A 15,058-nucleotide genomic window follows, 5' to 3' on the forward strand; every position below is an offset into this window, starting at 1 on the left:
ATTCGGAACTCATCTCTGTTATTCTTCAAGGATTACCGCCTGAATATGATGCTTTTGTTGATACTCTTCAGTTTCGTCGTGGTTCAACCACTATTGATAAGTTACACGGCTTGCTGCTCAGCAAGGAGATTCAATTGGCAAATCACAAGAAGGTTTCTCCATCAACACCATTTTAAGCTTACAATTCCTCTGTCGGCATTCTTCCTACACCACTCGGCGACTCCAATTCTCAGGCGTATTATGTTCAACAAAGCTTCAATTTCAATTCTTCACAAGGACGTGGCATAGATCAGAATTTTTCTAACCCTAGAAATTTTCAGCATCGCCACAATAACTCTCGATCCTACAATTCTTGCCAGAATTTCTCTCGTCCAGGTCAACAGAAGAATAATTGTGGCTTCATATCCAATTTCAATAATTTCAACAGAAGAAATTCATGTCAAATTTGTCGTCAATTTGATCATGAGACTATTGATTGTCCGCATCATATGAATGCTAGTTATGGCAACAAGAATTCACAGACAGCATTTCATGCTCACACTTCTTCCACTGCTCCAACATGGCTTCTTGATATTGGTGCCAATTCTCATATGACCAATTCTTACACAAATCTTCAAAGTCCTGAATCCTACAATGGTCCTAAGCAGGTCTATATTGGCGATGGCAAAGGTTTACCTATTACTCACTTTGGTTTTTCTAGTCTTCATACTTCTACTCATACATTTGATTTGAACAATGTGTTGCATGTTCCTGATTTGAAACAAGATTTGATTTCTGCAAATCGATTTATAGTTGATCATTGGTGCTCCATTCATCTATATCCCTTTCACTTCATTGTGAAAGATCTCACTTCGGGAATGAGCCTTTTAAAGGCCCTGTCAAAGCTAGATTTTATCCTTTTCTGGCACCTTCTGTTGCTGGCCATCATCATGCTTATGTGGCCAGTACTAAAGTTTCTCAGGGCATCTGGCATAAACTTTTAGGCCATCCTTCATTCAAGATTTTAAATAAATTAACTTCAAAGTCTAGTATCTCTCTTTCAGATAGGATCAATAAAGTTGTGTGCTCCAGTTGTGCTTTAGGTAAATGTTCTCGAAAATCATTTACCTATGTTTCTTGTAACGCAAGTAAACCTCTTGAGCTATTGCACATTGATGTATGGGGTCCTACACCCATTTCTTCTGTCAATGGATATCGGTATTATCTTCTCTTGGTTGATGATTTTACTAAGTATTCTTGGTTCTTTCCATTGAAGTACAAATCTGAAGTTTTCAGTACATTTGTTCATTTCAAATCTGTGGTTGAAAACATGTTGGGATTCAAGGTTATTACTGTGCGATCTGACTCTAGTGGTGAATTTGTCAATAACAACTTCTCTGATTTCTTTAAAACACATGAGATCTCTCATCAACTCAAATACCCTTATACTCTAGAACAAAATGGTTGTGCTGAAAGAAAGCACAGGCATTTGGTTGAAACTGCCCGGACTATTCTAGCAACATCTCAAGTTCCTCACATCTATTGGGTTGAAACATGTTCAACAGCATTTAATCTCATCAATCGAATGCCCACTGCTGGTAAACCATCTCCTTGGGAACTATTATTTCATAAACCACCAAATTACACAACTCTTAGGGTCTTTGGTTGTAGGTGTTTTCCTTGGTTAAAACCTTACACATCCTCTAAGCTTGATCCTAAAAGCAAACCTTGTGTATTTTTGGGATATAGCCTCAATCATAAATGCTATAGATGTTTGGATGCTCACACTAGAAAACTTTATATTTCCAGACATGTAATCTTTGATGAACACACATTTCCATTTCATCATCACCAATGCACTGTGAATCATTTTCCTCTAATTCAACCTATTTCCAATTCCCCATCCATCCCAACCTCATTAACCTTCACACATTCCTTTAATCCTTCTTCATCATCTGCTTTATTAAACCCACCCCCATAATCCAATCCCTTACCTACTTAACCTACTCCTTCACTCTCAGATTCCTTACCTCACTCCTCACCTATTCACCCTCATCCTCCTATAACTAATATTCATCCTATGACAACTAAGTCTGAGTCTGGTATTTTCAAACCTAAGGCTCTTTTAGCAACCAAACATCCTCTCCCATCTCATCTATCTCCTGATTACACACTTTCCACATATCTTCAAACATCTAAACACTTGCACTGGAGGCAAGCTATACAGGAAGAGTTCAATGCTCTACTTCAAACTAGTACATAGTCTTTGGTACCTCATGATTCCTCTCAAAACTTGGTAGGGTGTAAATGGGTTTTTTGTATTAAAAGAAAGCCTAATGGTTTAATTGACAAGTACAAAGCCCGTCTTGTTGCTAAAGGATTTCATCAGCAACAAGGTCTGGATTACAATGAAACCTTCAGTCCGGTTGCAAAACCTATTACCATTCGCCTTCTCTTAACTCTAGCAACTAAATTTGATTGGTTTATCAATGAGTTTGATGTTAGTAATGCATTTTTGCATGGTAATCTCACTGAGTCTGTTTTCATGGTTCAAACTCCTGGGTTTGAAGATCTTGCTCAACCACATCATGTTTGTAAATTGCACAAGTCGCTGTATGGCCTCAAACAGACTCCCTGAGCTTGGTATGCCAAATTAACAGCTGCATTACACTCTATTGGATTCTCTGGCTCCTAAAATGACCATTCTTTATTGGTCAAGAAAGATGCTTCAGTGGTATATGTCTTAGTGCATGTTGATGATATTTTAGTTACTGGACCATATTCTGCAGCATGTAAAACTGTGATTTCTCAACTCTGTGAGCTATTTCTTGTTAAGGATTTGGGATCACTTCATTACTTTTTAGGCATTAAGGTTAAGAGATCTTCCAAGGGTATATTCATCTCTCAAACTAAATATATTTTGGATCTTCTCAAGAAGGCACACATGAAGGGTGCTAAACCATGTGTCACTCCATTAAGCACAGCTAAATTGGATCACTCTTCTCCATTACTGTCCAATCCAGAAGAATATAGATCCTTAGTTGGAGGGCTTCAATACTTAACCTAGACTCGACTAGACTTGTCTTTTGTAGTAAATCTCGTCTGTCGGTTCATGCAATGTCCACGAGAATCTCATTTCCAGGCTATCAAACGCATTTTTAGATATTTGAAGGGCACTATTTCCCTTGGTCTCTGGTTTCCAAAATGCTCTGCACCTCTCAGTATTCATAGTTTTTCATATGCAGATCAGCGATCCACAGGTGGTTTCTGTATTTTTCTGGGTGATTCACTTATAAGTTAGAGTGCCAAGAAACAACCTACCATGGCTAGATCATCAACTGAAGCGGAATACCTATCTTTAGCTACCACTGCTGATGAGTTAACTTGGATTTGCAAATTATTAGTCGATATTGGTCTTGTTCTTCCTTGTCCTCCTAAACTTTGGTGTGACAACATATCTACTATTTCTCTTGCTAAGAATCCCTTTTTTCATGCTCGAACCAAGCATGTGGAGATTGACCACCACTTCATTCGGGAGAAAGTCTTGGCAAATTCTATAACAGTGCACTTTGTCTGTACAAAGGATCAAACTGCAAATATTTGCACTAAAGCATTATCCAAGGATCGGTTCCTTCTTCTCCGAGACAAACTTTCTCTTCGGCTACCTTAGCTTAGTTTGAAGGGGGATATTAAGGGTAGTAATGTAAAATGATGCTAAGTAGTGTTGTTAGAGTTGTTGTGAGAAGTTTGCCATACCTTACTTAGTCAATAAGGTAGGTAGTTATCCTATATGTAAATGATGGTATATATACCAAAGTGTAACTTTATTCAAGTAATGAAAACATACAACTTCATTTCTCTCTTCTCTCTCTATCTTTCTTATTGAATCTCTCTTTAGATTCTAACACCACCCCCATAAACCCATTTCCCAGAAACCCCTTCACTCATTCATTTCTCCCAACAAAACCACCACACACCCCCATTTTCGATTCCTGAAAGCCTGAGCCTCCATCAATGGTGATTGCATCTTCATCCTTTTCGACCTTCTCCGCCTCCTTCTACCACACCTTCACTCGCATCCCTTCTATTTTCTTCTACTGCCGGAGGCTTAGTCTCGCCGGACAATGGCAACCTCCAATAGGACCTCTTCCACGGCTTCTCGCATCAGCATTGCCGAAAAGGATCGTCGGTGTTCGTCATGCTGCTTGTGGATTCCGTGGGGTCACAAGGCGTAGTCCAAAGGCCCAAGACCATGGTTCAATCGTTGAAGGGGGAGGTGGGGGTGGGTTTTTGGATGAGAGGGGAGGTGAAGAGAGTGGAGGAGAGGGAAGTGGTCGGGGGAATGGGTTTTTGTGTTTTTAGTTTTTTTTTTTTTTTAATTGGGTAAATTATTATAATATTTTAAATGAATAAAAATATTATATTTTTTTGCCACGTGGCATAAATTTGGCAACCACGTGGCATAAATGTGGTAGCCACGTCAGCTCTTAACGGATTAATAGATGGAAAATGTAACGGATGTATTATATTGAAATAAAATAATACTGGAGGTATGAAAGTGAAATGTTTTAAAGATGTTGTATGAGGTTACAATAGATCCCAAACCTGAGGTGGTAAAGTGTAATTTACCCAAATATTATTCATTGTTTTATTTTGGTCCAGAGTATTAGGGCTTTTTACATTTAAGCCCCTTCATAAGGCATTCATACGAGGTTGCAATAAACCCCAAACCTGAAGTGGTAAAGTGTAATTTACCCAAATATTATTCATTGTTTTATTTTGGTCCAGAGTATTAGGGCTTTTAACATGTAAGCCACTTCATAAGGCATTCATACTCTAATACTTTGGAAAAATTAACTGCCTTTGTAACGGGAAAGATATTAGAAATATTATGAGTTTTGATATGTAAGCTCTTGACTGCTTAGAACTCAATGATTGATAGAAGCATGGAGTTTTCCTTATGTTTTTAATTTATTTTGATGGAGCAACTGTTACTCGCAAGAATGTATTTATCTCATTATGAGGTTGTTCATTTGTCTCGCAGCTCATGTCGTCCTATTCTGCTCTAAATAAGATAAGTAAGTTTCACTTCTATCTAATAGAACATGAGAATCTTTGCCCTTGGCTTCTCAAATTTTCCATGTTATCCTCATTTAATAAATTTCTAGTCTCTTGTCATCTTCTTAATTAAGAGCATTTGTTGAGTTTTTAAAATGTTAACCCAAGATAAATTTGCAAAATATATAATGTGTCACCAATAGAAAATAAACTTGTTAGTCAACACCAAAATAATAATACGATCATCAACAATCACATCATATGATTACAAAATTATTTTAAAAAGTTGGTTTCTAGCATTACCCAATTGAAAAAAGAAAAAAAAAATCCAAGGGATGAACTGCTTATTTTATTAGTAGCGAAGAAATTGGATCCATGACGTAAAAATTACTGAAATTAAATAAAAAACAACATCCTTCTAGTCTACTTACTTAAAAAAAAAAACAAAAACAAAAAGCAAAAAAGTCTCCCTGTGTTTGATCTCAAAAGAAACCTGCGTAAAAGAAATGACATAATTATTAAAAAAAAAACTACAAAATTAACTCCCTGTGTAGTTCATATCACAAGAAAACTGAACAATACGCCGACGTTCAAGGGTGAAATGGATTAGACCACATAGCATGGTGGTTCTAACTCCCAAACTGCAGAAATTCGTCCCCAGTGTTTGCTCCAAGCCCCGCCATCTGCTCTTGCGGCTGCTGGTCTTGTGGAGTCATTATCTCCATCGGTGCAGCCGACTGAGCTTGTTGCATGTGCATTATTCTGCCACTAGTCGCTGCTGGTGGTGGTGGTGGTGTTGGTACTACTTGGACATGATTGTTCTCGTTTTGAGCCAGCTCTTTCTGCACTTTCTTCACTTTTCTGTTTATCTCCTCCACTTTGTGGTCAACCACCCACCCTAGGTCATTCAGATCCCCCATATTCAGATCTTGCAGGGACCTCCCAGTTAGACACTGACTCATCAGGATTGACATTTCTTTCTCCCGATTCTCCTTCTTCTGTTTCCTCAGCTGGTCCTTTGCCTTCTCGATCTGCTGCCTCAGAAAAGCCTCCATGTTCAGCTGCTTTTTGGTCTGCTCCATTGACGGCATTGTCCTGAACTTGGCGTATGTGCTTTGTACTCCCGAAGGAGATGGCCAAACCTCAGGCTGAGTATCGTTCTGTCCGTAAACGACAGCACAGGCCTCAACATCACAAAGGGTAGTGATTTCACTCATCTTTTTCATGAAACCCTTCTTTCTTTTTTTGAATGTTAGATTTCGAGTCGGGTGGTTTTGGATGTAGGCAAGCTTCACCTTCTTTCGAGACATCGTGGCTATCTAGGGCACAAGTACGTGCCCTAGGGTTTGCTTAAGGAGGAGCTTTACAGTTTGCTTAATTGCTTGCCTAACCCCAACTCCACTGACCGGTATTTATACTACTTGCAAGGAACCTCCTCATAAATTTTCTTAGATTTACTCCACGTTAGAAAGTTAATGCTCTTAGGTTGCATGATATACAAAAATCAGTATAGACCATTTTGATATATATACATTGGATGTGAAATTTATGACTGCCAACAAATTTACAATGTGAAATTTGGTGGAGGGAATCATATTAGCAAATTAAATTAAGAAAAAATTGTAAAACGTGAGTTTGTTGGATGAGTATTTGATATTATCCACCCTTGGTTTTATATGGAAAGCTTTTCTATTAGTTTCCATGCATGCATGAATATTCATGAATCTGGACATAGATTTTTTCGTGGCTCATTCATTTATTGAAAGAATATTATTATGTCTAACTTTGGTAATTATCATTAACAAGGTAAATCTATCACCATCTTTCTTGTTGATAAGGATGAGAGTTCAATTACAAAGAACACAACAACATACTTATACCAATAACTATTCTAAAAATCCCCGCCTAGTGTCGGCTAGGCGTTAGGCGATTGGTCACCGTTCCGATTAATGCATAGGCGTTTGAAAATTTAGAAAGGGCGCTTAGACCTACTGAGGCGCCCGCTTATACCGCCTAGGCACCTGCCTAGCCCATCCAAACACGCCTAGACACCCACCTACGTTGCAACTCGCTTAGACAGAAAATAGATAACTTTCATTTTGCATTATTTTTTTAATACATTGTAAGAAACTTATTGAATACTAAAATGAACACAAATTATATGTTTGTTCCCCATCTTTTCATTATGTTTCAATACTTCATAATATATATGTCATTCTATTTTATAATTTATGATGTAATTATATATATTTTAAGTATAAACAGACACTTATTTACATAAAATATAACAGATTTACTTAAATCTGCCTAGACGCCCACCTAGGCACCTAAGCGCTAAGCCCCAACCCATTGCCCAACTAGTGCCTAACGTCTTTTAAAACCTTATTAACAAACAAATATAAAAACGTTATTTTGATGCAAACTGTCCCTAAAATACAAGTTCGTGAATAAGTAGCCAAGATTAGTAATAGCACCCACAAGAATATTGACTAATTCTCAAAAAATGTGGCAGCGTGAAAACCGATCGGAAGCTGAGTGCAAAATAGCAGATAATGTTAGAAATAATTAATTTAAGCCTCAAAGAAATTGAGCAACGATCATTCTTTTTTAGAAATTTGTTTTGTTCTGTCACTTCTCTCTAATGATTCTCTCTTTTGTTAACTTGCAAAACCTTAAAACATATCTTTGGATTTTTTTTAATAACAAAAAGTTCTTTTGGTAACCATTGGATTTGACCTCAAGGGTGGAGATAAATTGACATGCTTTTCATGTGTGTTTTTTTTTTTTTTTTGAAGAAGGACGATATATATTTCATAAAGCCAGAAGGCTAACGAGTACAAGGTAGAGAAACATCCTCTAAAAGAAGATCACTAATTATAAGAGGAGGTTCATTGAACCAAGTAAAATCCCCTCCAGTATGGAGGGCATAACGAGCCAGTCGGTGTGCTACCGAATTTGCTTGACGGCGGATGTGGGCAACAGAAGCTTCAGCGATCAGAGTCAGCAAGAACTTGACGTCTTCAATGATAGGTCCCATGGGAGACCGATTCACCGAGGATTCCAACACTGCCAAAACGATCTGAAGCGCATCACTCTCGATATCCATCTTGATTAAACCCCTCTCAACCACCAGTTCAAGATCCATTCTTAAGGCCAAGGCTTCTACCTGTGCCGGAGCAAACACTTCCTCAAGCACACGGGTAGCCGCACCAACAAAGATTCCTTCAGCATTTCTAATCATAATCTCTACACCACCAATGCAATGCTCCTTGTCGCAAGCCCCATCGACATTTAGCTTCATTCTACCAGACGGAGGGCAGAACCCCGAGGGGGAGCCCCCAGATTATTTGGTTGGGAGGGAGAGCAAGTCACCCGTAGGAAGTCTTGTCACCAATCCACGGCTCAACTCATAACGTTCGAGGGTCCGGACTCGGAGTCTTACTCCACAGCTTTGAATTTCTTGCCGTCCAAATAGCCCAAAGAAGCATAAGGACACACTCAAAATCTGTCCGCTTAGAATTCTGCACCACAGTTAAAGCCCATTCCTTGAGGGAGCCACTGTTCCGGTGCGGAAGCCGGCAAGATAATGGTGCTGCTCATCACACGCCAACAGCAAAAGGGCACTCCATCATGAGATGGTAAGTCGATTCCAGTGCCGAATCACATAGAATACACATCTAGTCTGTTGGAACTCTCCGCTGACGGAGGTTGTCAGTCGTTGGGACGATATCCGAAATGATTCTCCATGCCATCATCTTCACTTTGGGAGGAACATTGACCTGCCATAAATTATTGCACATAGTAGAAAATGGGCTAGTAGAGGATGAGGAAGATGCCGAGAGGGCGGGAGGGAGGATCCACAGCCGAGCCACATGATAGGCACTTTTAACAGTAAATTTGCCCTTCTTATCAAAATGCCATATGAGGTTATCACTTTTCATGTCTTAATCGTAACCAATGATATAAAATCTAATGGTGAATAATTATGAATCCTTTGTTACCTGCAGGTGGCCATTATACTTGCATGTTAAATAGCTCAACGAAATACGAGTTAATTAACAGAAGACATCGTAAAACGAGCGACATTGATCAAAATACCATATTGAACTACAAGGCCATTGATCTAAGTTTCACAACCAAAAGACGAAAGACTATCAAGTTAAAGTTGCAACATATTAACTCTGTCCACTAGTACCTAATTACGTTTTTAAGATAACAATTATGCAATGCAACAATCTACTTACACGATCTCAGCAGCTTCGAGAGCCCTTAATTACGGCATTGGAAATTTGGAAGTACCAATCTGAAACACCACTCGATTCTTTTCCTCATCGCACATCCTGAAAACTACACTTCCAGTACCTCTCTCCACAACAAAATCAACGGATCCTAATTTCTCTGTGCAACAAACAACGTACAAAAAGTCCCAAAATTAAGCACTCGATCCAGAACAATAAATCTCCAGGAAACAAATATTTATATATATACATATGCTTATGTTATATATCATAATTTGTGACAAAAACAAGTGAGAAAAATGAAAAAGATAACCACTGAATCTGCGGTCGAATTGAAAAGTTTATGGTCGATAATTTCTTCAACGTAGGTTATATCAGCTCCTTATCAGCAGCTAGTAATCGAAATAGCAAAGTCCCTAACCAATTTTGAAGAAATTTGTACGTAAATAAAATGGATTATAAGGTTAAATTTTCACTGAAATTCAAGCAAAAAATAGAAAAGAAAGAAGAGAGGGGGTTTAGGGTTTAGGGTTTAGAAGTACTGACAACGCGAACCATGGGAGGAAGGACAAGTTTGTTGCTGTACTCCATCTTCGTCGGCCCCGTCGGATGATTGGATGATCTGGATGGCAATTGACCAGGAGGGGAGACCCTGCTCCTCTTTGTAGGTGAATCCGCAGGACCAAATTTGATAAGTGCGCTATTTAACACACAGTCTCCCGCGCACACCACACCCACCCACCCACATATTCTTCATTTTCCAAAATTATTATTTTTTTTTTCGAAAATATATTTCATTATTTTATTGTTGTTCAAAATATCATTCATTATTTTGTTTTGGTCGAAAATATTAGGGCTTTTACATTTAAGCCTTTCGTAACGCATTCAACTGCTTAGAAGCTTAGAACTTAAGATTGAGAGAAGCATGGATATTGTTCGCCAGACTGTATTTGTCTCATTATGAAGCTGCCCATTTATCCTGCACTTCATGTCGTTCTATTCTACTCTAAATAAGATAAAAAGGCTTAACTTTTCTCCAATCGAGAACACGATCTTCACTTTTGCTTGATCTTGGTGTCTCACATTTTCCATGTTATCCTCATTTAATAAATTTGTGGTCTCTTGACATTTACTTAAGTAAAAGCATTTCTTGAGTTTTGGGGCTTTTAGATCCAGGTCCAAAAACGTAGAGTGTTTTTAGGAGTGAATTCAATTATCTAATTATATGTTTTTATTTCTTTTATACTCATTTTATATTTTCTAAAAAATATTAAAATCAATTAAAATCTTCTAATATTATGCATTTTCCAACTCCAAAAAAATATATTTAATATCTTATAACAAAAAAACTATTATGCTAACATAAATTTATCTACAAAACATTATACCCTAACTCAAGTAACAAATATATGAACGTATATAATACCTATACGTGAGATATGTAACCTAATTAAAAGGTAGAAAAAACATAACATACGTACAAGCAAGACACATTAATTTGTGACATGTTGATTATAAAAAAAGAATTTGTCATATAGGTAGATAAATATAATTAATCTGTGATATAGGTTGATTATAAAAATTAAAAATAAAATCTATAAATGGGGTTTAAAGTAGGAGGAAGAACGAGAAATAACAAAAAGATAAATAAAAAGAAATAAACAAAGAGATAATTGGGAAGAAATTTGATTTTTATAATAAATCTTATCATTCAACAGATAACTATTGATAATTAAATAATTAAATATAAAAAATTGGACTTATTTTAATAAACTGGACTATTCCTACTATTGGCTCAAAAAATTGAACTTATATCAAGTTTCCCCTTGAGTTTTTTTTTAAATTTAACCCAAGATCTTTCTTATTACATATATATATATATATATATATATATATATATATTCATGCTAGAAGGAATTTTTTTTTAATAATACGTGAATTAGTAATCGATAAATTTCTTACATAGAATACAAGTATCGATCATAGATCCTTTTTTAAGTTGAAAAAAATGTACTTCTTCGCACAATAATTCTGGAGATCTTTCCTCTCCACTTACTTGTAACAGGCTTTCCCTCTGTAGAAGACTAAAACTATTTGATTTCTTCTGAAGGATACATTCTTTTTATTTTCTCCTTCAACTTTTATGAGAAATACAAACTTGTAGGACATTTAGACCCACACTCCAATCAAGTAGTTCTTTATGCAAAGTGTGGATGCAAATTTCTTCCTTCTTGTTCTTGGACAAAATTGCACCTACAAAACAAATAACACCTTAGGTCAAGGCCAAGAGTCTCACACGCCTACGATGATTTTTTTTTTTTGTTGGGCGGGGGGAGGTGGGGGCTTGGGCCTAAGAACCTCCGATGCCAAAATTAGAATTTTGAGGGAAAAGTATTTGGAGAATTTAGTAAGAGGATTCAACTTGGGTTTTGGAGAAAATGAGGTACTATTTATAGGGGTGTGGCCGGCCCCCTTTGGAGAAGTGGGAACCAGCCACCTTTGGTATTTTTTGGTGTTAATCACCATCAATTAGCTAATTAATAAATTAATTGAGTAATAAATTAATTAATTAGCTAATTATTATAATTTGAAAGAAATAATTTGGGAGTTACCTTGTGGGGAAGATTTGATGAGGGTTGATGAAATAGGTTTTGAATTAATACCTATTTTGATCACTTTTGACCTTGATTGAGGGATGATTGTCTGTTGCTTGCATGTAGAAATCCCGGTGTGCTTTGAGGGTAATCTTGTCTTTTTCACCCAAAAATCTACGCGTCGCCTCCATATTTTTCTTGATTATTTTTGGCTCCACAAATGCCCCCACACCTGTTGGGCTACTCACAAGAAAGGGCAGCAAGTGTAGAGATCTTCTTGCTTTAGGAAATGTAGGATTGTTTCCTATTTTGATATAGATTCCCTCTTTAATTGGAAATTAGATCATTCTAGGAAAGGGAAATAAATCACTTCTAAAGTCTATTTAAGTCTACCTTAAGTAGATGATTAAATCAACTTTAAAGAGTAATTTATTCTACCCTAAAAGAGAGAGAAAGCTAGAGGACACTTGCCCGTGCAAAGCACCGTCTTTCGTTGCTTTATTTGTCATCTCCACACCTTACCAAGGTAAGAAAAAAATTAATTTTCCTTATCTTCTTCTTGGATAGTGTTGTTGCAGGGTAGCCGTTTGGGTGGTGCTGCACGTTGGCTGATAGAGGCTAAGAGTTGGCTCGGCATAGGCGGATGAGGTGTTATGGCAGGGACTACTACTTAAACTGCTCGACTTGGCTAAAGCCAGGGACAACTTGTGTGGCTGGGGCCACGGATTGAGGCGTTGGGGGCAGTGCTAGGCGAGCCGCATGGCTTATGTTCTTTGGGCTCTTGGACCTGACGCTGGCCATGCTGGCAATTGAGAAAAATAAGAAAGTCGTGGGCCTCATGGGCTGCTAGAATGCTTGGCATGCAAGTCTCCTGTCTGCTGGTCTGAGAGAAAAAATAAGGGAAAAGCCAATATGGGTTGAGTTCCCCTGCTAAGTACCGTGAATGACGTTGGTTGCTTAGTCTTATTCGCCGTGAGAAAAGTGGGTTGCTCTCGAGAGATGAGGTAATATGATTAAGGCGGATGTATTAGCTCATCTAATCGTTGTCGTGGAGCCTACTATGAATGAAGGTGGAAAGAAGAGATATTCCCCACCTGCTCAAGAGATGCTGATTGAGAAAAAACTGAAGACTTCTTCTGCTACTCGTGAGGGTCGGCATGCTACTGAGAGGCCTGTGATTGACATGACTTCTTCCAATGGGAAGAAAAATGAGGCTGCTAAATATGAGCATGTGGCGTTCGCCATGTCGAGAATGGCTAGTACGATTGCTGATAGAATTGTTTAGCGTAGAAGCCCTATCACGCCCCTAGTGCCGAAGTATGTACCACGATGACCATTAGGAGTATTTGGTTCACCTTTGGAGAGGCTTGCTATTATGAAGAACAATAAGGTGGACTCTACTGCTAAAGTGGTGCAAGGTCCACTTCCCTTGCTGTTGAGACTTAATCGCCTGCTGGAAAGGAGGAGACTGCTTGCGTGAGTAGCTGTGAGAAATCCACTAAGCCTGCTTCTAGGGAAGCTGCTAAGATCTGTGTGCTTTTGAAACCAGATATGCTTGAAGAAATTGATGTTTTTGCTAAGTTTGTCGATGGCGTTAGAAGGGTTGTTTGCCCAAGTTCCTTTGCGAAGGATACAACTGAGTATAGGAAGACTGTTCTACTTGCCATGAAACAGACGACGACTATTTTGGCAACCAAGTCTATGCTCCTTTACCAAAAGGATACCAAGGTTGCCAAGGAGGTGGCAAAGGCTGTGGCAGCAGAAGCTTATTTTTCTGCCAAGAAGATCAAAAGGTTGGAATCTGAGCTCGTCGCTTTAAAATGGTCTAATATCTTTACCTTCACTTCTCTGCAGCTTGAGACAGCTCGCCAAGAGATTGTTGACTTGAAGACTAGGCTTGACGCGATCCAAGTTAAGTATGAAAGTGCAGATAAGGAGATCGGATGTTACATACCTCAGATTCAAGATCTTAAGCATGCCGTTTCTGAGCTTCGTTCCACTGCTTATGCAAAGGATGAAGAGTTTATTGCTGCTTATAACCAAATAATCTACTTCAAGATGGTCGTTGATAGGCTTAAACCCCAAGTGTTGGAACTCCAAGGTGCACTGAAAATCAACGACAGTTTGAAGAAATAAGTGGATGAGCTGCAGCACATACGTGTTGGTCTGTTCAAAGAGAATGAGCAGCTGAAATGTGAGAAGGCTAGGCTCGAGGCTTTGCTTGTTTAGAGTCAGGCGGATTTTTACAAGTTGGGTTATGTAGATCATCTCTTTAGTAAGCCATCTGACTTCGAGTTTGCTGGGAAGACTTTGAAACCTTCTCTATTTCTTCGGAATGCTTACTTGCCTTTTGTTTTGAGGCCTCCATTGGTGAAGTAGTCAGAAAGGTTGATGCCCAAGCTGGAGCAACCGGGGTGAAGCGCCGGATGATGTTGCTGTTGGGAGCGTTGGGGCTGCTGAAGATGTGGCGACCGAGTAGTTGTGGAATGTCCAAGTTACTGAAGGGTAATCTTCTAGGTAACCTTTAAGATTTTCTTTGTTTTCCTTGTTGCTCTTGTTTTTCTTGAACTCTTTTGGCCTTTGCTAGTCGTTTATCAATTTTGCTAGAAAATTTAATAAATTTACTTCCTTCGCTTTTATCCATATTCACTTCTTTAGTTCATGCCTTAACCTTAGACTTTATAGACCAGTGGCAGGCGTGCTGCTTTTCTATAAGCAGACAGGCTCGCGTAGCCTATGCAGTCATAAGTGTTGGTTTAGAACTTTGCAAAGTTGTTAGCCATATGGTCGGCAACTGGACGCCTTACTTACAGAAGCAAACAAATCCTCATGACCACTAGGCTGTTAACCTTAGCTTTCTCCAATTCCATAGGTTGTGTAGCAAGTATCAGAACACTTTAGGACTTGGTGTAGGTTGTTTCACGCTTTGGCAGAAATGAAGCCCATCGACGGCGTATCATGTCGGCAATGCACGAAGCTTCGTATATGCACGCCAACTTATTTAACCTTTCATAGAAACGTGCGGTTGTATAAGTTTAACGCGTCTTACTGCTCAAAGGGCAAGCTATAGGCAGTCTTCTAGAAACCGTAGGCTACTTTAATGTACTCGGTAGCAACTTTAGGGTTCCAAGGCAGCTATCCGTAGGGCGTACTGCGTAATGTGCCCCCTCCATCTCTAAGGCGATGTTC

General features: G+C 38.5%; 1 protein-coding gene and 2 pseudogenes across 1 annotated transcript; 1 reads left to right on the forward strand and 2 right to left on the reverse strand.

Moving 5' to 3' along the window:
• Positions 1-5,510: 5,510 nt before the first annotated feature.
• Positions 5,511-6,403, reverse strand: LOC137711253 (agamous-like MADS-box protein AGL80 pseudogene; annotated as a pseudogene).
• A 1,461-nt stretch (positions 6,404-7,864) lies between these two features.
• On the reverse strand, positions 7,865-8,338 carry LOC148696473 (uncharacterized). The gene has a single exon (XM_088695225.1). The coding sequence runs from the start codon at positions 8,336-8,338 to the stop codon at positions 7,865-7,867; it is 474 nt and encodes a 157-aa protein (XP_088551351.1).
• A 4,540-nt stretch (positions 8,339-12,878) lies between these two features.
• Positions 12,879-14,098, forward strand: LOC148696474 (uncharacterized; annotated as a pseudogene).
• Positions 14,099-15,058: the final 960 nt, after the last annotated feature.

The sequence above is a fragment of the Pyrus communis genome, chromosome 6 (genome assembly GCF_041283825.1).
Source record: "Pyrus communis isolate YQ-2024b chromosome 6, ASM4128382v1, whole genome shotgun sequence".
In the NCBI taxonomy this organism is placed as follows: Eukaryota; Viridiplantae; Streptophyta; class Magnoliopsida; order Rosales; family Rosaceae; genus Pyrus; species Pyrus communis.

Excerpts from the sequence above, each read along its gene's own strand:
- LOC148696473 (XM_088695225.1), bottom strand. The coding sequence starts at position 8,338 with ATGAAGCTAAATGTCGATGGGGCTTGCGACAAGGAGCATTGCATTGGT.